Raw genomic sequence first — 25323 nt, 5'->3', positions numbered from 1 at the left:
AAGGCTACAGCAGGCACAAGCACACAGTGGGCTTCTCTTCTGGCTCAGAACACATTCATAAGGACACTCATGTCAAGAAAGAACTGAGTCTTCTGCCAGCAGCAGCTGCCATAGCTTTCCCAGCAGTGTGGCCCATGCTGTCACATGAAGGCAGATACTCAGTCTCAGCAGCTACGTTCATTTCAGTCTACATTCCATTTCTTCAGAAAACTCCCATGCCTTAGTCGAGTGCACAAGCAAACGTGTGTACATGTAGGCACACTGCAGAAGCCATGTGTGCACACACACTGCAGGTTAAGATAATAGATACTACTGAAAGGTCACATTTCATCTAAAAATAAAATGTGGCTAATTATTCTCCAAGCATGGATTTGGCCCTAGCCAACTTTCATAAATACAGTCTGAGGAAATAGCAAAAAGGGGCTGTCTGGGGGCTTTCTGTAAAACAGGCATATCACTATGGGTTATAAAAATAGAAATGTATATATCTGTTAATACAAACTCACAGCTTATGCTGGAATGGCTCACAGACAATCAAACATCACCCAAGTAAATAGAAAGGAGTAATATTGGGTCCACGAAGGCTGAGAAGCACAGGGAACACACAGCCTATTTGGTATCTTTTTCTAGGGTGATTAGAAACATGAAAAGAAGTGACAACTAAACACACATACAAACAGATCCATGAATTACATAGGGAAATTATAAATTAACCAAAAAACCCATAGGGGCTAAGGTGCAAACATGCGCTTTCATCCACTTTCCTCTATTCCTGTGGTTTCAGGCATCGTAACTTGTTAACCGCAAGGACAGCACTACAGAGCAGGTCTGAATATTGGCAAATCTAAGTATTGCGCAAGGACCTTCATGATGTATGATCACACATTTTGGTAGAAACTTCAGGTTTACAGAGATGCCTACTGAGCAGTAAGCGGTAAATGGAGCCAAGAAGCGAAGTCCTGCCCATCTGTCCTCCATAGACATTAGAACACTGGCTTTGATCACCGATTGGATTTTGTATGATCTTCACCCTGGACAGAAAACAAATGCATAAATGTTAAGAGTGTTTTTAGAAAATAAAGTTTGGTCACTCAGTTCTGAAATTCATGAATTTATTTATTTATTCCTATCTATCTATCTATCTATCTATCTATCTATCTATCTATCTATCTAATCTATCTATCTGTGAGTGCAGGCACCTGTGTGCCATGGTACATATGTCAGGGCCAGATGACACCTCATATCCAGCCTTCACCATCTACCATATTTGAGACAGAGTCTGTTGTCTTTTGACTGTGTAGACCAGAACTGCCACCCTACCAGCTTCCGGTGATTCCCCTGTCCCCACGTCCCTTCTGGCCACAGAATCTCTGGGACCATGGACCACACTATTGTGCCTGGCTTTATGATTTCAGGGATTCAAACGCAGGTCCTCGCACTTTTTGTAGGAAGCATTTTATTCACGGAACCAAATCGACAGCTCATCATAAACACTTTCTAGGGTTTTTTTTTTGTTTTTTGTTTTTTTTTGGGTTTTCTTTCTTTATTTTTAAATTTATTTGTTTTTGTGACAGGGTTTCTCTGTGTAGCCTTGGCTGTCCTGGACTCAATTTGTAGAACAGGCTGGCCTTGAACTCATAGTGATCACCTGCCTCTGCCTCCAAGTGCTGGGATTACAGATGTGTGCCACCATGCCCAGCTGGTTTCTGATTTTTTGAGGTAGGATTTTATGTATATCCCAGGCTTGTCTCACACACTCTATGTAGCAGAGATGACCCTGAACCCCATTTGTGAAGTACTGGAATTACAGGTATGCAGCACCATACCTAGCTAAAATTTGTGATTTTTTTCTTCAGGTTAATATATACAGGAAGGCTTGTTGTTGTTTGATTTGTTATGACCCAAGGTCTGATTCCATCCCAGGCTGGTCTGGAACTATGTAGCTATGATGGATGTTCTGACTCTAGAAGCAGTCAGAAAAGGGCTTGTGGGATGACTTTGTTCCACTGACGTGTGAAGATCCACTGTGCATGGCACCATTTCTGAGGGAAGGGACTCTGCATGTGAACTGATCAGCTTCCGCGGGTTCCTGATTATGATGTCCTCGCCATGGAGGACTGTTCCGTGACCTGCAAGCTAAAGTCAACTCTTTTCCACTTGCTTTTGTCAGGGTGTTTTATCACAGCAACCAGAAAAGAAACTAAGACAGTAGCCCAGGCTGACCTGAAAATCATGGCAAACTTTTCATTTCAGCCTCCTAAGTGCTCAGGTGACAAGTGTGACTCTTCATTTTCAGCTAGTAAGACTTTTTAAAAAACTATAAATATGTAGAAAAATTAGTTAATTTGGTTATTTTCACTAGTTTAATTTAGATTAAGGTCCAATGTTATGTACTAAAAGTTATAAAAAGACATGATTACTTTAATTTCATAACTTTTTTGGAGATAGGCTGACCTCAAACTCAGTAAGTAGCTAAGAACCATCTTGCACTCCTGCCCCTCTTGTTCTGCCACACTGAACACCCGGTGTGGCAATATTTATAACTATTTCAAGTCCTCCTAGATAAGAACAAAGAAGCGTGTGACATTTTCATTCTCAACTTCCTGGGTGACAGATTGTAAACTGAACCTCTGACGTCATTCTACAATCTTCAACATGTACAAGACGTGAGCCTCTGCACAATATCATAAAGGAAACTGAGCTCATCATGGGCCACCCCCAAAAGAAGGTACCATAATAGTCTTAGATGAAATACGTAAAATTTCACAAGCCTAGATTTGAAAATGTAATCTTTTGATATGCCAAAAAGCATGAGCAACAGAATATAAAAGAAGCTAACTAGACTTTATCAAAGCTAAATCTTTGTATCTCCAAGGACACTATCAAGAAAGTAAAAACAGCTGAGAGTGCAGGGGAGAAGCCTGCAGTGCCCAGAGAAAGAAGGACTCTTAAACTCCACAGCAGGGCATGGGGACACACACAAATCCTAGCTCAGAGCAGGCTGAGGCAGGAGGATCACTGAGTTCCAGCCAGCTTGGTAAACTTAAACATGTCTCCCAAAAACATATACAAATGGCCAATCTGCACAAGAAAAAACATTCAGAATTAATACCCATTAAGAAAATGCACAGTGTGGGCAGTGAGATGGCTCAGTGGTTAAAAGTACTTTCCGAACAATCCTGGGGGCCTGACTTTGATCCCCAGAACTGACATAAAGGGAGCAGAGAACAGACTCCAGAAAGTTGTCCTCTGACCTCCACACACTGTGCACATGCACACCCATCATGCACACACACAGTAACAATGAAACCACAATGCAATAATATTGCATGCTTATTAGGAGGGCTATAGTTTTTAAAAACCAGCCTGGACACTTGGCACAGTGGCACAGAACTGTAACTTTGTCACCTGGGAGGTGTAGTAAGAATTTTGGAATTTTGGTTTCTTTTAAAAAAAAACAAACAGAAATATTATAAGAATATCTTTTAGCTGGGTGGGTGGTGGCGCAGGCCTTTAATCCCAGCACTTGGAAGGCAGAGGCAGGCGGATTGCTGTGAGTTCAAGGCCAGCCTGGTCTACAAAGCAAGTCCAGGATAGTCAAGGCTACATGGAGAAACCCTGTCTCAAAAACCAAAAAACAAACAAAAACACCAAACCAAACCAACCAAACAAAAAACCTTTTCCTTTTAATCCCACGTGTGGGGGTGGGACTGCTCCCAGCGGCCGACTGTGACTTGCCTCATGCTCTAGCTACGGTGTGGTTTTGCCGGCTACAGATAGTTTCTGCAATTGTGTGGCAGTTGGAATTCTGGAGACTTTTCAGAGGGTAGATAATGCTAGGACCCTGAGAGGGGGCATTGATTGCTGGTTGTTTGTTCATTGCAGTTTGTTAGTTAGTTTTGCTCATGCATAAAGAAAAAATAAGAAAAGGAAGAAATTAGATATCCTGATAGCAAAGATCAAGTTTGCCCCAGGAACTTGACGCCCCCATCAGTAGGAAGCAGTCTAACGATAATGTGGCCCCTTTCTGACCTCTGACTTCATTCAGGGATCTCTTTCCTTTTTTCTCTCTTATCTAGTGTTAGGGATTAAAATGGTGGAAGAAAAGGAGTGGAGAACTGTGGAAGAAAGAAGAACCCACAAAGCAGCAAAGACAAGCTACAGGGTAGGGAGGCAGAGGCAGGAGGATTGTAGAAAGTCCAAGGTCAGCATGGGAAACATGAATTCCTGGCCATTAGGGCTATACAGCAAGAATCTTGTCTTATAAACAAGCAAACAAACAAGCAAATAAATAAGCAAATGAATAAAACAATTATCCCAGTACGCAAGAGGCAGAGGCAGGAGGATCTGAGTTCAAGGCCAGCCTGGTCTACAGAACAAGTTCCGGGACAGCTAGAGCTACATAGAAAGACTCTGTCTCAAAATAAATAAATAAATAAGTAAATACATTTTAAAAAATAAAACAAAAGTCAAAATAGGACTGCCACAGTGGCACATGCCTGTAATCCTTGCCACCAGAGAGGCTGAGACAGAAATATCACTTGAGCCTGGGAATTCAGTCAGTCCCAGGCAACATCGTAAGATCTCATCTCTCACAAAATAAAATAAAAGACTGATAATAACAAGTATTGATGAGACATAGGGAAACCACTGTTAGTGGAAATGTAATACACTTGGGCCATCATAGAAGAGTTTGACAGTTCTTTAAATGTGACACAGAATTCCATATGGCCCCATTTTGATCCCAGTACTGCGAGCAAGCTGTGGTGGCACACACCTGTAGTCCAGCTTTCAGGTTATCCTCAGCTGTACAGTGAGCTTAAGCACACCTCCCTAGCCCAGACACAAATACTTGTATATGCATTTATAGTAACAATGTTGACAATAGCCCACAAGCCAAGAGGTGAAAACAGATGCTTACCAACGGATGGGAGGATAAAAACTATGGCATGTGAAACTATGAAAGAATGGACCATAAGAAGGAATGGCATCGTGATACATGTATAATGTGAGGCAAGCACAAAAAGACTAGGCTAGGTTAATGAAGTCAGATCCAGATGATACTAAATGATGATATTTTTACAAAATATCTGCAATGGATCAATCCATTGTCATCTCAGGTCAATGGTTGCAAAGAGCTTGAGGAGAAGGTTAAGGGATTGAATGGTTAATGGTCTGAGGTTCTCTTTTGGGGTGATCACTTATTTGTAGTTAGAGATGACAATTGTGTATTAACACTTGAATATACTAAATGCCTCTGCACTGTCATTTTTAAATGGTTGATTTTTTTTTTTGAAGTTGTTCATTTCCTGTCACATGAATTCTACCTATATCACTCTGGGCTGGTGACGTAGAGAACTTACACAGCATATCTGAAGCCACAAGTTCAATTGCCCAGCACTGCAAAAGAAGAAAAACACCCTCAGTTACAGCTCGCTGTAGCTCAGAGGCTAGTCGTGAGAGCAGCCTCTGGAATCACCCTCTGAGACTGCAGGGCCCCAGCCAGCCCCTCTGCTATTTCTCCTCTCATTTACCTTCTTCAGCCCTGGGATTGAACGTCGGCCTTGAAGCAGTAGTTCCCAACCTACGCGCTGCAAGCCCCTTGGCAAAGCTCCATCTCCAGAAACATCTACATTATGACTGGTTTTGTTTTATTTTTGAGAAAAGGTTTCTCTGTGTAGCCTTGGCTGTCCAGGACTCACTCTATAGACTAGGCTGGCCTCAAGCTCGGAGATCAGCCTGCTTCTGCTTCCCACCCAAGTATTCAGATTAAAGGTGTGTACCCTCTTTTCCCATTTATAACAGTAGTACAATTATAAAGTAGCAACAAAAATAGTACTACGGTTGGGGGTCACCACACCATGAGAACTGTATTAAAGGGTCACAGCATTAGGAAGGTGGAGAGCCACTGATCCAGAGCATGCTAACCCTTAACATACAGCCTACAGCTAAGCTCCAGCCACCTAAGAAAATGGCTCTTTAGCACTGTTATTAGAGTACACATGTAAGTTAAATGCTGAAGGACCTTGTAAGCTGTGAGTAGAAGACAAGTAAAGGAGAGCGGCATTAGCACCACCCTGAGGGCCCCTTTAAACTATGGGCTGACAACCATACATTCATCAGCTGCCTGGATTTTTCTGTCTTTTGACACAGTGTCTTTCTATGAAACCCAGGTTGGTCTCCAACTTGCAGTTTCCCTAGTGACGGCAAGCCAGGAACACACCAGCCTTCAGTCTGCTTTCATTTCAACCACCAAAAAGCCCGGTGACTAGCGTTTTACAAGAGACACCAGTGCTTCACTCTATTTCAAGCCACACTGCTTAGCGGACGACATACATTTTACCTTGGGATGCTTGCTTAACAGTACTCACAGGAAGTGGTGTTAGCGTCTGTCTTCCCAGCTTTGGGATGCCTGCTGGAGCTCTGCTGGGACTTGCTCTGCTCCTCTCCAGTGAGTAGGGCCCTTATTTCGGAAGGGATTTTCCCTTGGTCCATTGCCATGCACCATTGCTTGTACTGAAATATTTAATATACTTAAGTAAAATGCTAAGTCAGAGCTCAGGCAGCACATGTGGAAATCCTACACACAAGAACTCTCCTGGGGGCTGGCTTGTAGCTCACTGCTATGGCACTTCTTAGCATGTCTTTTGCTGCTGCATATGCCAGGCTAGCTGGTACATGAGCTCCTGGAGATTGCTGTTTCTGCCTCCCATCTTGCCGAGGAGCACTGCCATGCATCCAGCTTTAGGTGGGTCCTGAGAGCCCAATCTCAGGCACCCTGCTCACATAGTCATCTCCTCAGCCCTGCAGCTTTTCTGTCTGTTTTATTTTTAGACATGCTCTTACGGAATCCAGAGGCTGGCCTCGAATTCCTGTTCTTCCTGCCTCCATCCCCTGAGTGCTGGGATCCCAGGTGCACACTCCAATGGCCAGCTTTATTACAGTTTTGCAACAGTCATGGTAGTACCATCTCTTCTCCCACCTGTTACCTCATCCCTGAGTACAGAGTTAAAGGATTTTAACTGTTTTATCTACTCTCACAGTTCTATAATCCTTATAAACTCATGTAAAGAGAATAAACTCATAGAAACACAAATGCCAGCATCTCATGCACAACTTTGGACTGCTATGTGGCTTTTTCCACTCAGCAACACATTGTGAGCATCTGTCTATATCAATGTGTACAGTGATTTTTGGGGGGACAGGCCCTAGGTAATCCAGGTACCTTCCACAGATTTCTAAGTGTTTCTCCAAACTTGGTTGCACTGTGATTCCCCCCGCCCCCCACTGGTCACAAGTAGTCTCACATATGAACACACTGTGACTTATACCTAAATAAGCTGACATTGCATTTTTTCACTTTATTTGGGGGTGGTGGTAAGACATGGTCTCATATATCCTATATTGGCCCCAACTCATTATGTAGCTGAAGATGACCTTGTACTTCTGATCTTCCTGCCTCCATCTCCTGAGTGCTGGGATTAGAGACAGGAGTCATCACATCCTATTTCATGCAGTACTGGCATCAAACTCAGAATTTCATGCATGCTAGGTAAGCACTCTACCAACAAAGCTCTCCCCATCCTCTTTAACTTTTCGTTACACTTACAACAGTGTCATGGGCATACACGTGGAGGTCAGAGGAAAGCGCATTAGTTTTCTCCAGACACTGGGCAGTTTTGGGAGACTGAACGAAGGTCATCAGTCTTTGTGGCAAACACCTTTACCTGCTGAGCCATACTGTTGGCCCTTTATACATTTTTTGCTTTTTCTTTCCTCTTTTTAAAAAGTAGGGTGTGTGTGTGTGTGTGTGTGTGTGTGTGTGTGTGTGTGTGTGTGTGTGTGTGTGTGTGTTCTCCTTTCAATTTGGGGAGAACTACAAGTTTTTGTTTTGTTTTTTTTTTTTTTGTTTTTAAGATTTATTTGTTTATGTAATTTATGAGTGCTTTGTCTGCATGTATACCTGCACACCAGAAGAGGGCATCAGATCCCAATACAGATGGCTGTGAGCCACCATGTTGTTGCTGGGAACTGTACTCAGAACCTCTGGAAGAGCATCCAGGACTCTTAACTGCTGAGCCATCCTCCAGGCCCCATTATTTTTCTATCATACCAGCACTGTATTAAACAATGCCTATTTTGGTAGTGGTGGTGGTGCTCACCTTTAATCCCAGCACTTGGGAGGTAAAGCAGGAGGATCTCTGTAAGTTCAAGGCCAGCCTGGTCTACAGACTGAGTTCCAGGACAGTCACAGCTACACAGAGAAACCCTGTCTCAAGAAACAACAAACAAACAAACAAAGCCTGCAATGCGGTAAGAAAGATTAACATTCTTTCCAATGTGTGCTTAGGGCTGATGTAACCCGTTTTGCTACGCCCTCACTGACAGCCTTGTTAGGATGGGTGCTTTTCCTGCTGGTCAAAGACTTTACCATTTCCAGTTCCTCTCGCAGCGCACAGATAGCTCTTTCCCGACTGGACACCAACTCCTCCAGGTACTGGTATCTCAGCTTTTTCCTGGCCCGGCATTCCCTCGCACTCTGCCGGCTCCGCTCAAGTTTCGCTTTTAAGTCAATTTTGGCTGGCTTCCGCCCTCGTTTACCAGGCTTCTTCACTTTGCCTCCAACCACCTTCAGTAGGAGAGAGGAGACATTTTGTCTTTCAGTTTTCTTTATGGAAAAACAACTATGGTTGCATACCGGCAAAGACAATGTTTGTAAATAACCAGGAAGTAAAGTCTATTGAGCCAAGAGAGCATAATCCTGTCTCATCTTCCTTCTGGGTCCTTGTTTTTTTCATACTTTTGATACCATAAATGTGAGATATGTTATAATACAAGCTTTTATTTGTTCTTCAATAGGAATAAGGCTTAAATAATTTAACAGTAAATTCTATAAGCCATGTGAAGATAAATATTTTTTAAATTTTTATTTTTATGTGCATGTGTAGGTTTGTGCATGTGAGAGCATTTACCTATGGAAAGCAGAACAGGGCGCTAGATCCCCTACAGGCCACGTCACATGCTGCTAGGAACTTCTCTACACAAATGCTGTGATCTGAACACATTTTCTGTGCAAGAGCAGTACCTGCTCTTAACCACTGAGCCATCTTGGTAGCCCTTATAAATAATGTCTATTGCCTTGAGAAAACTAAATTAAATAAGTAAAAAAAATTCAAAATCTTGGACTAGAAAGATGGTTCAGAGGTTAGGAGCACTTGCTGCTCTTGCGGAGGACCCAGGTTTGACCCCCAGCGTCCACATGGTTGCTCACAGCCATGTGTAACTGCAATTCTGGCCTCCTTTGTGATCAAGTGTGTATGTGGTACACAGACATATATGCAGGTAAAACATTTATACACATGAAATAACAAAATAAAAAATTTTAATTAAAAGATAAGGCTTATTATGATTAAATGGATGTTTTGCCTACACAGTTTGTGTAGCACATACGTGCTGGTGTCTGCTGAGGTCAGAAGAAAGCATTGGATACCCTGGCGCTGGAGTTACAGTTCTGAGCTTCCACTGGGGCCCTAGAGTCAAACCTGGGTCATCTGTAAGAACAAGTACTGATAGCCACTGACCTGTCTCTGCAGCTTCCAGTTAGTCATGATTTCAAGCTAAGAGGGTTAACAAATGGGGACTTGAGATGAATAAAGGCTGCTGTGACACCAGACGGTCTAAGGCCTCTGTCTGCGCCTACTGGTATCACAGGCAGGCACGCCAGATCTATTATTTACTTACTACTTAGGCACAATTATTAGGATACTGGAAAAGAAATTTAAATGTCCTCACTGGTTAGTTCTGAAACCAAGTCACCTTAGACGGAACACTTACTCCAGCAATGCCAGTATTCACACCTTTCTTGGCGGAAGTCCTGTTGGATCCAGTGTTTACAAGCCCTAGCAATGCCTCACTACTTCAGAGCTCTTTAAATTTCTCCACAATTTGGCTGTCCACCTCTTTATTTAGCAAGACTGAATGATGACTTTTTTTATCTGAAAACCACCCTCAGAGCAAGGCTGTAGCTGTAGCACAGTGACAGAATGGGGGAGGGGGTGTCAGTAGAGTCCTACCTTGTATGAAGCCCTGTGCTTAGCCTCACCTCTACCCACACAATCCCTCTCCACAATACACATTTATATCCTCAATGTACTGAATGCTTTTAAGGTGATTCTAAAAGAGGTGTAAAAGGAAACACCCGCAGTCAATCACTGCAGTAAATGTAAAATGCGCAAGGCAATAAACCTAAAAGGAAATACTCATTTGTTTATCTAGGACCATTATTAGTATCACATACAAACAATGTCAAGTACATTATAAAAATCAGACCACTAAGTATAATTGTTAGATTGGCCAGTGTTGTGTTACACACCCAGTACACTCCAGGAAGAGGTAGGTGGACCTCTGTGAACTCTAGGACAGCCAGGGTTACATAGTGAGACCTTGACTCAAAACAAACCAAAACCAAACAGACAACAAAAACCAAAACCTTATCTATCTATCTATCTATCTATCTATCTATCTATCTATCTATTATCTGTTCTGGAGCTTCAACCCAAAGCCTTAGCCCTAAAAACAAACAAACAAAACAAAACAAACACTTTCCAAACTTTAAAAACAAATGGGCTATTTTAATACTTTTATCAAATTCCACTTCTATCACGAAGGCTAACCATGGTCTTTAGCATTTTACAGGATAGTTGTAAAAGGACACAGATTACTCCATCGCTGTGGGGAAAACAGTGCCATTTCCACTACCAAATTAAAAGCTATCTGTGGACTGGAGTGATGTCTCAGTGGTTAAGAGCACTGGCTGGTCTCCTAAAGGACCAGGGTTCTATTCCCAGCACACATACATGGTGGAGTATGACCGGCTGTAACTCCAATCCCTGGGGATCCAGTGCCCTCTTCAGGCTGGTGCAGGCACTGCATACACTTGACGCACATGTGCATATAAAACAGAAATATTAAAAAGTTTAAAAAGGCCAGCCTCATGGTAGTTTCAACTTTTCAAAAATTGGTCTTTGAAAACTTTTCTGGTCTGTACCAGCATGTTTATATTTTAGTATAACCTTCCTCAGAAAGCTTTCCTAAGGCTTTGTTAGTAATTGCAGAATGGTCTCAGTGACCTCAGCATTATAAAATTTTAGACGATGCTTATATTTCATAAAGTACACAGGTTTAAAATCTTGAAACCATCCTGCTTTCAACTTGTGATTGCTACAGATTTTAGAATGTAATATACAGGGCCAGGGTAAAGCACAGTGGTAGAGCACTTGCCTAACGTGCACATTCAATACATAGTGCCAGGCATGGTGGAACATGCTGTTCTCACTTCAGGATGCTGAGGCAAGAGAACTGCTTTAAGTTCAAGATCAATCACAGCTACAGAATATGACCCTGTTTCAAAAGACACAGCCAGGCAGGCAGGCAGACAGACAGACAGGCAGCCAGCTAACTAGCCAACCAGCTGTTAGTCAGGATGGCAATATCAACCAGACTCAAATTTGTAGTGATCCTCCTGCCTTTTCCCAAGTGCTGGGATTTATAGACCTGTGTCTGTTAACCAAGTTTACAGCATCTTCTCCTTTAGCTGGGAGGTAGTGGTGCATGCCTTTAACCCCAGCCCTGGGTGGCAGAGGCAAGAGGATCTCTGAGTTTAAAGCTAGCCAGGTCTATGGAACAAGTTCCCACATAGGACTACACAGAGAAACTGGGAAGGAAAAAAAAAAAAAAGGAAAAGAAACTGTTTTTTTAAGACAGAGTTTCTCTGTGTATCTGCCCTGGCTGTCCTGGACTCACTTTGTAGACCAGGCTGGCCTGGAACTCAGAGAGAGTGAATGCCTGCCTCTGCCTTCTGAGTGCTGGGATTAAAGACCTTTACTACCATGCCCGGCAAGAAAAGAAATATTTTTTATCATACTAAATATTTATTACTACATACTCACAATTATGATATTGTCTCAGGTATTTACTTTCTAAAAGTCATGACATTTAGTTTTAGCTTGACTTCAAGAGGAAAAAAACTCTTTCATTCAAGCTAGAGTTTCTCTACGTAATTCTGTCTGGGACTATACCCATGTCTGTAACTGGAGAACATAGGCGGTATAGTTCATAGCCAGTCTGCAGTACAAGAGACCCTGCCTCACAAAACAAAACCAAAGACTTAACACTAATCCTTCACAGACTTGCTCAAGAAAGCTAAGAAAGACAGAAGATTTTCCAGTTCCAAGGAGGCTAATACTAAAAGAAGCCTGATCTGAAATCCTAGGACAAAGGAAGCTGAAGCAGGAAAATCACATATTCAAGGTCAGGCTGGGTTACAGTGTAAGTCTCCAAAACAAGAACAAGCGGCTGAGAATGTAGATCAGCTGGCGGGAGCTTACCTGGCATGAATCCTGGTGGGTTCAACTCCCAGCACCACATAAACTGGGCATGCTGGCACATGCCTGCAATCCCAACATTTGGGAGGTACAGGCAAGACAATTACAAGTTCACAACCATCCTTATGTACATATTGAGCATGAGGTTAGCTTAGGCTAACATGTACACTGACACACAAATAATTAAGTCATCCCGAAGCAATTACAAAACAAAAAATGAACAAACAAAATCCACAAGACTAAATTCAATAACAAATAAAAGGACTCTACCCTATGTGAGCAGGAGGGGTAGGGGAAAGAGAGAGAGAGAGAGAGAGAGAGAGAGAGAGAGAGAGAGAGAGAGAGAGAGAGAGAGAGAGAGAGAGAGAGAGAAGGGAGACTGTGTGTGGTGTTCAAGGGTACCCTGGGCTACATGAGACACTGTCAAATAAACAACTCTCCCTTCAATCCTACATTGATACACTAAAATTATTTTCAAGATTCAATTTCCATTCTAAATATAGGCTTATTCACTTCCTTTACATAAGGTATAAACACAGCCTTATCCAAAATGCTAAGAAGTTACATTTTTTTTCCAAGACAGGGTTTCTCTGTATAGCCTTGGCTGTCCTAGACTTGCTTTGTAGACCAGGCTGGCCTCGAACTCACAGCAATCTGCCTGCCTCTGCCTCCCAGTGCTGGAATTAAAAGCGTGCACTACCACACTTGGCAAGAAGTTACATTAAAAAAAAAATAGTATAGACTATATAATAAAAGCACACACACAGTACCTCTGCAGACAGATGTCTCAACTGCTGCCTTAGAAGCCTGCTCAGGGGAGGGACCCTTCCTCACCAAGTCTGTGATTAGAGAAGTGATGGAACTGAGCTAAGCAGAACCTAAGTGACAGATGGAGGGAGGGAGGTATGCTTCAGTAGCCCTGCTCCTGTGATGGTAGACTGGGAAAGCACACCTGGACCACAGGACACCTGAGCCTAGAGGGGCAGAGCATCTTCTTCATGCATGAGGTAATCTGCACCACGTGGGAGGTGGTGGCAGCTTTCTCCTGTAGGGCTGAATTGCCAAGCCCAAGGAGGCAGACAGCAGTAGCAGTGATCCCGGGCCATCAGTTGGACCTCCATTTGTTTCTGCATTTCTTCACCTTCACCTGGATCACAAACTCTACATATGTGTAGCCTTTGGAAAGATGAGGGTGCATGATTTCTATACAGGGATGCCAATCATTTGCTTTCCCCATAGGTGGAGTACATCTCCACAGTGTGAGCCTTGGTCACATGGTTTCTATACAGGGATGCCAATCATTTGCTTCCCCATAGGTGGAGTACATCTCCACAGTGTGAGCCTTGGTCACATGGTTTCTATACAGGGATGCCAATCATTTGCTTTCCCATAGGTGGAGTACATCTCCACAGTGTGAGCCTTGGTCACATGGTTTCTATACAGGGATGCCAATCATTTGCTTCCCCCATAGGTGGAGTACATCTCCACAGTGTGAGCCTTGGTCACATGATTTCTATACAGGGATGCCAATCATTTGCTTCCCCATAGGTGGAGTACATCTCCACAGTGTGAGCCTTGGTCACATGATTTCTATACAGGGATGCCAATCATTTGCTTCCCCATAGGTGGAGTACATCTCCACAGTGTGAGCCTTGGTCACATGATTTCTATACAGGGATGCCAATCATTTGCTTTCCCCATAGGTGGAGTACATCTCCACAGTGTGAGCCTTGGTCACATGATTTCTGTACAGGGATGCCAATCATTTGCTTCCCCATAGGTGGAGTACATCTCCACAGTGTGAGCCTTGGTCACATGATTTCTATACAGGGATGCCAATCATTTGCTTCCCCATAGGTGGAGTACATCTCCACAGTGTGAGCCTTGGTCACATGGTTTCTATACAGGGATGCCAATCATTTGCTTCCCCATAGGTGGAGTACATCTCCACAGTGTGAGCCTTGGTCACATGATTTCTGTACAGGGATGCCAATCATTTGCTTCCCCATAGGTGGAGTACATCTCCACAGTGTGAGCCTTGGTCACATGATTTCTGTACAGGGATGCCAATCATTTGCTTCCCCATAGGTGGAGTACATCTCCACAGTGTGAGCCTTGGTCACATGATTTCTGTACAGGGATGCCAATCATTTGCTTTCCCCATAGGTGGAGTACATCTCCACAGTGTGAGCCTTGGTCACATGCATTCCTTTTGAGCCTCCCAGTGTGGACTTTTGTGGATTTAGGAAGGGCTCTGCCTGGTCCTCTTTCAGGTGGTTTGTATTCAGAGCAAGAGTGCCTTTGATGTGTGGGCACTAAGGAGGTTTCAGGAGCCAGACAGAGTAGCTGTGGGTCACACCAGAGCTTCCTGAGCTGCGCGGAGGCTGAGCTGAATCGAGACCTGCTGCTGTTGCTTGTACCTGAAGCACAGAGCCTCTTCAGTCTTACCCCTGCCAATCCTCTTTGCTCCATGCCTGAGTGGCCCCTCCAGCTCTACAACCATCAAAATAGGGGTTTTCAAGCAGTCCTTAGGTTTGGTAGGAGCCCTAGCTCTGGGCTTTTATTTCCTTTGACTTTTATTTTTCATCTGATAAATCCATTCTCTCCTTTTGAAGTGTTCACTGAAGCCACAGTGGCCTCACTTATCTGAACTCGCACTTCTAACTCAAGTCTCAGAAGAGATCCTTAATTGATTACAATCAGGCTGGAGAAGCACCATCCAGCAGCTGCCACATCCTTGTACTTTTGTCAAATGCTGGTGTGCAACTCAACCTTTTTTTAAGTCCAAAGCATTTACATGATAAAACCATACAGCCGAGAATACAGGGGGAACTTTCTCAATCTGATAAAAATCATGCATGAAACACCCACAGCTAATATCGTAGTTGGTGAGGAAAGACTGAATGCTTTCTGCCAAACACTAGAAATGAGACAAGGACCACGTCTTCTCTCACCATTTTTAGTCAACAGGAAGAAAAAAAAATGGAAATCAATTCAGATAGATAATGGAAAAGCCAAGTTATCTGTTTGCAGATAAAGATCTTATACGTTGAAAATCACAAAAACTATTAAAGCAAATGCATGAGTACAGCAAGGTTGCAGGATACAAGATCTTCATACAAAGAGCCATTGGGCTTCTATTCTATTCACTATCAAGGAAAATCAGAAAATGAAAATAAGAAACCAATTCTAGGGTTGAAGATAGAACACAGTGGTTTTGAGCACTATGGCTCTTGCAGAGGACCCAAGTTTGATTCCTACAGCCCACATGGTGGCTCATAACACGTGAGCCACTCTCAATCGAGGGAATCCAACATCCTCTTCTGGCCTTACTAGCAGCCAAGAAGATTCACTGAACTTCATTTAACTTAAAAACTTCTTTGTGCTTTAAGGACAGTATTACAGTAAGAAGACAATGCACAGTAGAGTTGAAAATATTCATATGTCACATTTAAGGTAAAGACTTCATACCCAGCACATTAAGGAATCCTTCAAAGTCAATACTGAAAACACAACCCAATTAAAAGGGTGACAAAGGTATTCAGAGCATCTTAGGACAGGCTGGGACACTGGTTAGCACTGGTGAGATAATGCCAAACTGCTGCCAGCAACTGGAGTCCATGGAGTCCACGCTAGTTGTGCACGTCTCTGTTTTCACAAAAGCACAACACCATTGTGTGACAATGCAGTGTCACAGAGCAGTTTCCTCCCTTAAGATACTCTGTGCTCTGCCTACTCCTTTCTCCTCTAAAGCCCTGGCACCACTGATGGCTTCTCTCTCTACAGTTTTGCCTTTTCCAGATTGTCATACAGTTAGAAGTCTCCAGTATGCAGCTTTTTCAAACTGACTCTTTTGCTCAGTAATTCACATTTAAGTCTCCTGGAGCTTTAAATAACTCCATGAAGCCTTATGTAGCTTGGTAGGTTTCTCTTTATTACTGAGTAACACTGCATTGGCTGGATGCTTTAGCTTGTTTATAAAACAGAAATATAATAGAATTAGTGGTGATTGTCACACAACCTTGTGAACAGACTAAAAATCAAATCACATAATTTATATGTGAAATGAATTGTAATACTTAAATTATCTTTCAATAAAGCTTTTATTAACAACAGCATGGGGGCAGACTACATGGCTCAGCCAGTCAGGGGCCTGAGTTCAATCCTTGGAACCCACATGGAGGAAAGAGAGAACTTACCATAAGTTGACCTTTGACCTCTATATGTGCGTAGTGGCATGTGCACACCCCCTTCTACACAAATGTAATACCTTTTTTAAAGCAAAAGGAATAGTAGAAAGGGAAGATTCAATATGGTATATGGAAGCTGATATAGTGTACATGTCTGCTGTCATCCCAGCACTCAGGAGGTGCAGGTAGAAAAATCAGGAATTCAAGGTCATCCTCAGCTATATGGTCAAGGGGCAGGGCGCAGCACATGGGCTGAGGACACCGCTCAGCAGAGCACCTGTTTAGCATACACAAAGCCCTCATCCCCAAATAGGATGTGTCACAAAGACCCAGATACTTATGAGAAAGGTTACAGCCAGGAGAATCCTAAGTGTTCTGATTAGGAGATTAGAACTAAAGAGCCACAAAGTAAGATTTAGCCAAGGAGACAGAAAGAAACCAGTCTGCAAGACCTGAGGACACTCTGGATAGCTCCGGCTTCAGGGAGCGGCTTTAACTATGGCAATGAGTGGGGACATAGCTGCAGTTGTGTGCTCTTTAGGAACTTACTCGGCTTCTCAAATTAAGGAGCACTCATTCTCTTCCAAAGACCCTTGAGGATTTAACCTTTAGTCTTTTGGGAAAAGAGAATAAACATGACTTGTGGCTTTCTTCTTCGTTACACTAGGATGTGGTGAGAAGCACTATTTGTAAACTCTGCTATCTCATGGCAGCATACTCCTTCACATGGCCACCTCTCTCCTTATCTTTTTCAGGTGAAGAGAGAAAATCTATTCCTTAAAAGAAACCCTTTAATCTGTATATTTTATGTTGAATTTGTTTCCATGCCATACATTTTTTGTTTTTTTAGTTTCTTCTGGAATATCTTTTCTTCTGTGCAATCTCTCCTGGCTTTGGAATAACTTGTTCATTTTCTGTGAGGATCATCTTGGTGTGATGGGGTGGGGGGAGCTTATTCATGGGTTAGTGACCCATTTTGGGTGCTTTGCTCAGCTGGTTGTATTTAGTGACTAGAGAATTTGCATCTAACCCCTCAAGTTCAGCATTGCTCTCTGCACTTTCAAACATGTGCAGTAAAAATTCAGCACTCTTCTTGGGCCACTGACCCTGTATCCAGTCTTATTGTGTTTGGCCTGGGCACAACTACCAGATCTACTATTGTACTACCAAAATGGCACACAGTGCTGCTTTAAATTGACGTCTTTCAGATACTTGGTGGCTTTTCAGATATGCAAATCTCTGATAGCCTGGACAGTTTCCCTAGTGAGGTGATATTAAAGTGAATATGAACACTTGAATCTTAAAAACTATTATTATTATTGTTGTTGTTGTTGTTGTTGTTATGGGTGTTTTGCCTGCATTTAAGTCTGTGTGCCACATCAGTGGCTGACGTCCTTGGAGGCCAGAAGAGGCACTGAATCCCCTGGAACTGGATGGTTATAAGTCACCCTGCAGGTATTGGCAATTGAACTCAGGTGCTTTTTTTGTTTTGTTTTGTTTCGTTTTGTTTTGTTTGTTTGTTTGTTTTCAAGACAGAGTTTTTCAGTGTAGCCTTGGTTGTCCTGGAACTCTCTTTGTAGACCAGGCTGGCCTTGAACTCACAGTGATCCACCTGCGTCTACCTTCCAAATGCTGGGATTACATGCGCCTTGACTCAGGTCCTCTTAACAACTTGAGCCATCTCTCCCTAGATTTGAGCCTATTGATTTGCATGATTTTGTAAGGTTTCTGGGCCAAAAGAACAATGAACCGTTTTCACAGATCACCTCTGGTGGCTTGCAGGAAGAAGCAAAAATTTACTCCTATACTCAATATCCATTTTGACCAAATACTATAAAACTCTATTTTGCCATCTTTTATGCGTTTATTTAGATTTAAATGCTCTAGTAGTTTTGGTTTGTTTGTTTGAGATTGCCCAGGCTGACCTAAATTCACTCTGTAGCCCAGAATAGCCTTGAACTTAGAACATACCTTCTGTCTCAGCTTCTCAAGTGCTAGAATTACATCTTTGACTTATAATGTTCATTTTTTGGTTTTGTTTTGGTTTTTTGAGACTGGGTTTCTCTGTGTAGCCCTGGCTGTCCTGGAACTCTCTTTATAGACCAGGCTGGCCTTGAACTCACAGAGAGCCAGTTGCCTTTTCCTCCCCAGTGCTGAGATTAAAGACATGTGCCACTATGCCTGGCTATAATATTCATTTTTAAGATAACTCATTAAATATCCAGTTGTTAAGATAACTACTGCACTAATATGGAGTGGCGCAGCAGCTGCAAAGCAACAAAAAGCAAAGTGATACCACACACTGGTTAAAGGAGACAGCTGTGTCCTAGCTGTACCCTTCTCTATCTTAAAGAAACAAAAGCCAGGAAAGTGCCTCTCTCTGGGGCTCTGAGGGACTTCCCTCACTGTGTGGCTTAGGACTTTTTTTTTTTTTTTTTAACCAGAGTTTCAGAAGCAAGAGAGTATAACCACGTCTTCCTGCTGCTAATCTTTGTGCCAGGCTCTCCTGTCAGGAGAAAGAAGAAAAGGCAGGCACGCAGGCATCTATCAACCCAGTTAACGCCCACATTTCCCCTTTTACCCAAAGTCTACCCTGGGGCCACACATATCTATTCTGTTTGACCCTGGAGCTAAGTAGTACTGTACAGTAAACACTGTGTGTGAACCTGAGCAATGCCTGACTCAGTGGCATGGTCTATACCTACTGTGCGCTTCTCTGCCATCTGTTTCTTCCACAGTGAACATGGTTTACCTTCAGCCCTATCTCTCTGCTGAAACTGCTCTTGGTAGGTGTGGGTGTGGTTTGTTTTGCCTTTTTCCACTTTAAGGAGAGGTTCATGTGTTCCTAGGCCAGCCTCAAGCTGACAATAACCTTGAACTTCTTTATTTCACTTATTTGAGACAGGGTCTCACTACATACCTACTATGCCTGACCTAGAACTCAACTTATAGATCCACCCATCTTTGCCTCAGATGGAAGGCTTGTGCCGCCATACCTGGACTGCCAGCAATCTCGATCACTTCCGGTCTGCTTGGGCTGTGAGATCACAGGTGTGCAACATCATGCCTGACAATCACCCTCATTTCTCATCTCACAGCTACTGTTTTCTAGTTGTATGCCTCACCCATAGCAATGAAAAGCTCTTACTAACTCCCTTCCCTAACCTACCACAAGTGCATATTAGGCAGGTGAGTACTTGACAAACTAATGAACAAATAAGCAGACATCCCTGAAGGGGGAAACATCTTAAGATTTCACCTAGTTTCTGGTTTGTTTTTAAGGGAGGCAAGGAGGGGTGAAACAGGGTCTCCTGTGGCCCTGGCTAGCCTTGATCTTCTGGTATAGCTGAGGATGTCCCTGCCCTGATATTCTTGCCTCTACCTCCTGAGTGCTGGGGTTTCAGGCATGCGCCACCATACCTGGTCTGGTTTCTAAACCACCCGTGGAATGCCCAAATTCAGGGACAAATTCCTGTGCAAGTCTGTGGACAGGACAGCAGGCACACTAACATCTACTGTCAGAAACTTGTTGAGATGTGCAGGTTCTTCCATCGTGGTGTGGCCAAGTGTTAGAGGAAGAGGCTAGGAACAGGACAGATTGCTGGCTTATACAACACTATAGGAGAGTGGCTCTAATGTGGCAGGGGACGAGTAAGGGGCAATGGAGAGACTTTCTTCAGGCTCTGCGTGTTAGGGTTTTGTTTTGAAGTTCAATCCCCATACCAGTACCTATTCAGAACTCTACTACAAGGACAGGGTCTACTACATGGGTATGAAAACAGGTGATCAGAGTGAGAAACCCCAGGTCTACATAATAGTGGACAGATAGAAGAAACGGAGACCCATATTAGCATTGTGGCCAGTAGCTAACCCACTCCTTCAACAAAGGTGCTCTATACTGTTGGGCTGGGTAATACTCTGTAGAGGTCTTTAACCAGCCTTCAGACTGGCAAGAACACTTGCTTAGAACACTGACTTAGAATATTTCCATTTATTCATTCAACAAATATAAAAGTCAAAAATAAAAACAAGAGCATTCTGTGATTGAAAATAAAGTATCTAAAAAAAAAGAAAGAAAGAAAGAAAGAAAGAAAATAAAGTATCTCTATTTTCTTTCAAGACTAAGGTCAAAAGAGGCTTTTAGAAAAACACTTCTTCATAGTGGAAGACTCGAAGGTGACCTTTGCTATGCAATATAACAGGTAAGAATAGAGCTCAAGTTCATTTTATGTCCCATCATGCCACTGTGTTCTGTCTGGGGTATAGTTAGGGCTCTATCTAGTGTAAACATGGTTACATATGTCATTTAGCAACGACTAAAACAAGGATGTCAGTGCCTACAGACTTCTCTGCTCGGTAATACAATAAGGTCCTGTTTGTTGAGTACTGACCGTGTGGGACTCAGTAGTAAGCACTCTGTAGGTGTATCATCTTGAAGCCTGCCTGAGAAAGCCTCCAAGGAAGGGATTGGCCTCATTTAAAAGACTAAGTAGAAGCTCAGAGAGCTTCAGCAATTAGGAGTTTTCCTTCCTAACCTAATAGGACTCTAGGAAATCACATTTGATTCTGCTGCTTAGCACCTGCCCAAGCCCTTCTTTCTAGGTGTTCAGTCTAGCATCTAGATTCTAGCTTATTCTCTATCTTTTCCCAGCTGCAACAGTATGTCTTCCCTGGCTGGTCATCACACCTGGAACACATTAGCTAGGAAGCCTGGGTACATCTAGGCAATCTCAATGTCATTGTTTCAAACAACCACAATTACCTAGCCTTTTTTTTTTTTTTTTCTAGACAGCGTTTCTCTGTGTATCCTTGACTGTCCTGGACTCACTCTGTAGACCAAGCTGGCCTCAAACTCACAGTGATCCGCCTGCCTCTGCCTCCCAAGTGCTGGGATTAAAGGCATACACACCACCACTGCCCCTAACCCCACTATCATGTGCTAGTTTCAGAAATAACCTCTATGGAGTTGGGGATGTAACTTAGTCAAGCGTTTGCTCGGCATGTGCAAAGCCCTAGGTTAAAACCCTAGCCCCACATACACCCAGGTATGGTAACACAAGCCTGAAATCCCAGCACTGGAGTAGAGGGAGGAAAATCAGAAGTTCAGGGCCATCCTGGGTCTCACAGAAAATGAAAGGCCAACCTGGGATACCTGAGCTACAAGAGACTTTTTTCTTTCTTTCTTTTTTGTTTTTTGTTTTGTTTCTTGAGACAGGGTTTCTCTGTGCAGCCTTGGCTGTCCTGGAACTTGCTCTATAGACCTGCCTGGCCTCGAACTCTGAGATCTGCCTGCCTCTGCCTCTTGAGTGCTGGGATTAAAGGCATGCGCCACCACAGCCCAGCTGAGACTCTTTTTCTAAAAATAAACACTCCTCTCAAAAACAAACAAATAAATGAACAAACAAACAAAAAACCGTATGTGATCTTTTGGTAAGTAAAGTATTTCAAAGTCCTATGTGCCTTTCTTTGGAATTACTGGAGACCTTAGGAAAGCTGCTGAATACTTCAAAGGCATGAAAAAGGATACAACTGGAAATTATACATTATATGATTGAAAAAAAACATTATGTGAAAGTCTCCAGTTGAGAAAGATGAATACTACATTCTTTCAGCATCCTTGAGATTATTTTCTGGGAAGATAATGGATATAATTTGCAGACCTCATTTCAGAATGGACACTGAAAGATCAAGGTAGCAAAGACTGGAAAAAATATTTTCTGGAAAACTTTCAGAACTCTCCCTTTCTATTTTGGAAAATACCACTTCCCGTCAGAGGAGGGTTTGTTACTTCAGAAGCACATGGTTCTCCTAGGTGTGTCCAGGAGGCCGACTACAGTGCTGGGCTCTCCCTTCATCACTCCGCCCAGAAGCTTCCACATAAGTGGGCGGCATTAATAAAGAATAAAACATTCAGCCAAGATAAACTGAAATTTCCTCTCTACCGGTCTTAGGACATGTGAAACAAAAAATTTAAGAGCAACAAAATTTCATTAGATGGAGAAAAAAAAAGGGGGGGGATGGTACCTAGAGGAAAAGCTCTCCCAGGGAATATAGTAGATTATGAAAAATTAGACTTTGAAAAGCATAGGGAAGAAATGGCTTTCTTTAAATATTGTCAAAATGTATGCTAGGCACATCCCAGGCCCTGGCAGGTGGAAGAGGTAGGAGCATCAGGTGAAACCCATCCTCTGCTACTGAGGGAGTTGAGGCTAGCCTGGGCTCCAGGCTCCTCAAGACCTGGCTCCACAAATGGAGACAAATTTCAAAGTTTGATTTCTTAAAAGGCGCAACTTCCAGACATCATAAGACATTAATATGAAACTCTCTGGCCACTCCTATATTCATGAAATGTGAAGCTAGGCTAATATGGGAGTCAGCCCATAATGTGCGCTATTTTATAGTCCTCAACGTAAGTGCGCTAGAAGTTTAGAAGAAGAAGAAAAAAAAGGCTGGATATGGAACAATAGATTGGCTTAAAAAGGAGGAGGAATACTGTTTTTCGAAGGTTTCTAGAGGTTAGATTACAGGCTCTGGCCTCATAGCAACAGGAGCTAAGCACTGTTCCAACCAACCACAGGAAAACAGCTGAGGGGTGGCGGGGGTGGGGGAGAGTGAACTGATGATATGAATGGGGCATTGAGTGAGCGAGGCTGCGGGAAGGAGGGAAAAACATCAGGGGTGATTATGCCTAGTTCAGGACGCACGAATTAATCTCTCCCAACTAGAAGACACTGGGAGGGGGCAAGACAGGCCAAGAAGGGGGTAAAGCACTGTAGTTTCTTCACTTATTTTTGTCCTGCAGGTAAGAAACGAGGGCTTGCACTCCTTGGAACCCTTAGCAAACACGGTTACCTCAGGAGTGAAAAATTTGCAAGGGCGAGGGCCCTTGCTAAGAAAACCGCAGCCCGATGCTCCCCAATACCTTGGCGGGATACCGGGGCGGGGGGCATGAGGCACACTGGCAGGTGTTTCATGAGTGCTCGCTTGGACTTCTGAACTGAGGCTGGGCGGCGAGGCTACGTGCGGCGACAAGCAGGCGGCGGCGGCCGCCAGCCCAGGACTTACCTTGCTGTCATCCATCTCCGTAGACAGGCTGGCCCGGCCCGGCGCCCTCCCCGCCCTCCCCCTCCTCAGCGGGCCAGGCCCGGCCCCCGCCCCGGGGAAGAAGGGGCTATGGCTCTGACTGCCTCCTCCTTCGCCTAACAGTTCCCTGAAGCTACGGTCACGGGGACCCGGACCAGTTCAGGAATGGTAGAGCGGACCCTGGAGGCTGCCCCAGGCACCTCCCAGCTTGGACACCTCCTCCTCCACCCGCCCCATGACAGGCTCCGGGCGTGTTTACGGACGCACTGGCAAGCTGCCCAACCCGAGGGGGCGGGGCCCTCGCAGGTCAATTGGCCCGTTCGGCCGCCATAGCCCCGTGGCATTCTGGGAGTTGAAGTTTTTCTTTGCATAGTCTCTGCGAGCGGACTGGAGAGGGAACTACGACATCCAGGTAGCCTCCGCTGCCTTAGCTTGTTTTCCTGCGGCCTAGCAGCGACTAGGAGGCGGACCTGGATCAAGACGGAACTATTTCCTTTAACGCTTAGTCTGAGTAGTTTTGGTTGCGGTAGGCTGGGACCCTGCTGAGAAGGGAGACAGTTCGAGGCCGTGCGAAGGCCGAGCTAGCGGTGGAGAGCTGGAAGGCCCTCTTCTGGAAAGCTAGGAGAAATGCTTTTTCTTCTCCCCCTACCCCCGCCCCTCCTCCCGCTTCGGCCCACGGTAAAGTGGGGCGGCTGCTTTGGGAAACGGTTGCCAGTTCTCCTGAACATTAAACACAAGAGTTAGTTACCGTAGAACCACTTCTAGGCATACAGTGAAAAGACACGAAGCCACACAGCCACACAAAAGCGTGCACACAAATGCTATCTCGAATCCGCAAGATTTAATACTCAAAAAGCGAGAACAGGCTGGAGTGGTGGCACACGCCTTTCATCCCCAGCACTCAGGAGGCAGAGGCAGCCTGGTCTACAGTTTGGGGACAGCTAGGGCGGTTCCATAGAGAAACCCAGGCTCGGGGGTGGGGTACAAAAACCAAAAAAAATGAACAAAGAAAACATAAAGGAAAGAGAAACGGGGCACACACTCATATGAAGAAACTTCGAGTTAAATGTTGGGAACCAGATACATGTTGTACGATCCAGGTCGTAAGGAAATGTCCAGAATTAGCACAACTAAAGAGACATATCCGTTAATCTTGGGACTAAGGAATGCCGGGATGGAGAGGAGTTCTGGTTTCTTTTTGCAGTGATGAAAATGTTCTGAATTGATTTTGGTGATGGCTGCACCGGCCTGTGAATAGACTAAAAAGTTACCGAACATGTAGGTCAAGTTATGAAAAGATCTCTAACGTGTATCTTGATTCAGCAAACCAGTTTGTTAACTGTTATTGTTAGCCGCTCTTGGGCTGTGAGAATTGGCCAGATATTGTGATTTTTATCTGTTTATCTGTTGAAAAGCCTTGAGCTCAGACTTTACAAACGTATCTAAAGTACCCTTTCTGAAATTCAACTGAGACAGCATTCCAGGAATTAGTAGCAAATATTCAGAATGTGTAGTTACTTTTGTATTTTAATTGCACATATGTGATGTGTAGATGTTTGTGTGAGTGTGGCATTTGCATATCTGTGCATAGCAATTGTATGTGGATCCCTTTCTATCCTGATCTACAGTTTTGGCCCAGGGTCTCAAGGCTGTCTGGCTAGTGAGCT

The 25323-nt window shown here is 43.7% G+C and overlaps 1 protein-coding gene across 1 annotated transcript; it reads right to left on the bottom strand.

The window, feature by feature from the left end:
* Positions 1-533: 533 nt before the first annotated feature.
* Positions 534-23922, bottom strand: Crebl2 (cAMP responsive element binding protein like 2). Its single transcript, XM_051155482.1, has 4 exons — positions 23639-23922; positions 8432-8629; positions 6372-6516; positions 534-1031 (listed from the first exon to the last, which is right to left on the bottom strand). The coding sequence occupies exons 1-4, from the start codon at positions 23651-23653 to the stop codon at positions 1027-1029; spliced, it is 363 nt and encodes a 120-aa protein (XP_051011439.1). The 5' UTR covers positions 23654-23922; the 3' UTR covers positions 534-1026.
* Between the last annotated feature and the right edge of the window lie 1401 nt (positions 23923-25323).

The sequence above is a fragment of the Acomys russatus genome, chromosome 13 (assembly GCF_903995435.1).
Source record: "Acomys russatus chromosome 13, mAcoRus1.1, whole genome shotgun sequence".
In the NCBI taxonomy this organism is placed as follows: domain Eukaryota; kingdom Metazoa; phylum Chordata; class Mammalia; order Rodentia; family Muridae; genus Acomys; species Acomys russatus.
This window is presented reverse-complemented; position numbering and strand designations above follow the sequence as displayed.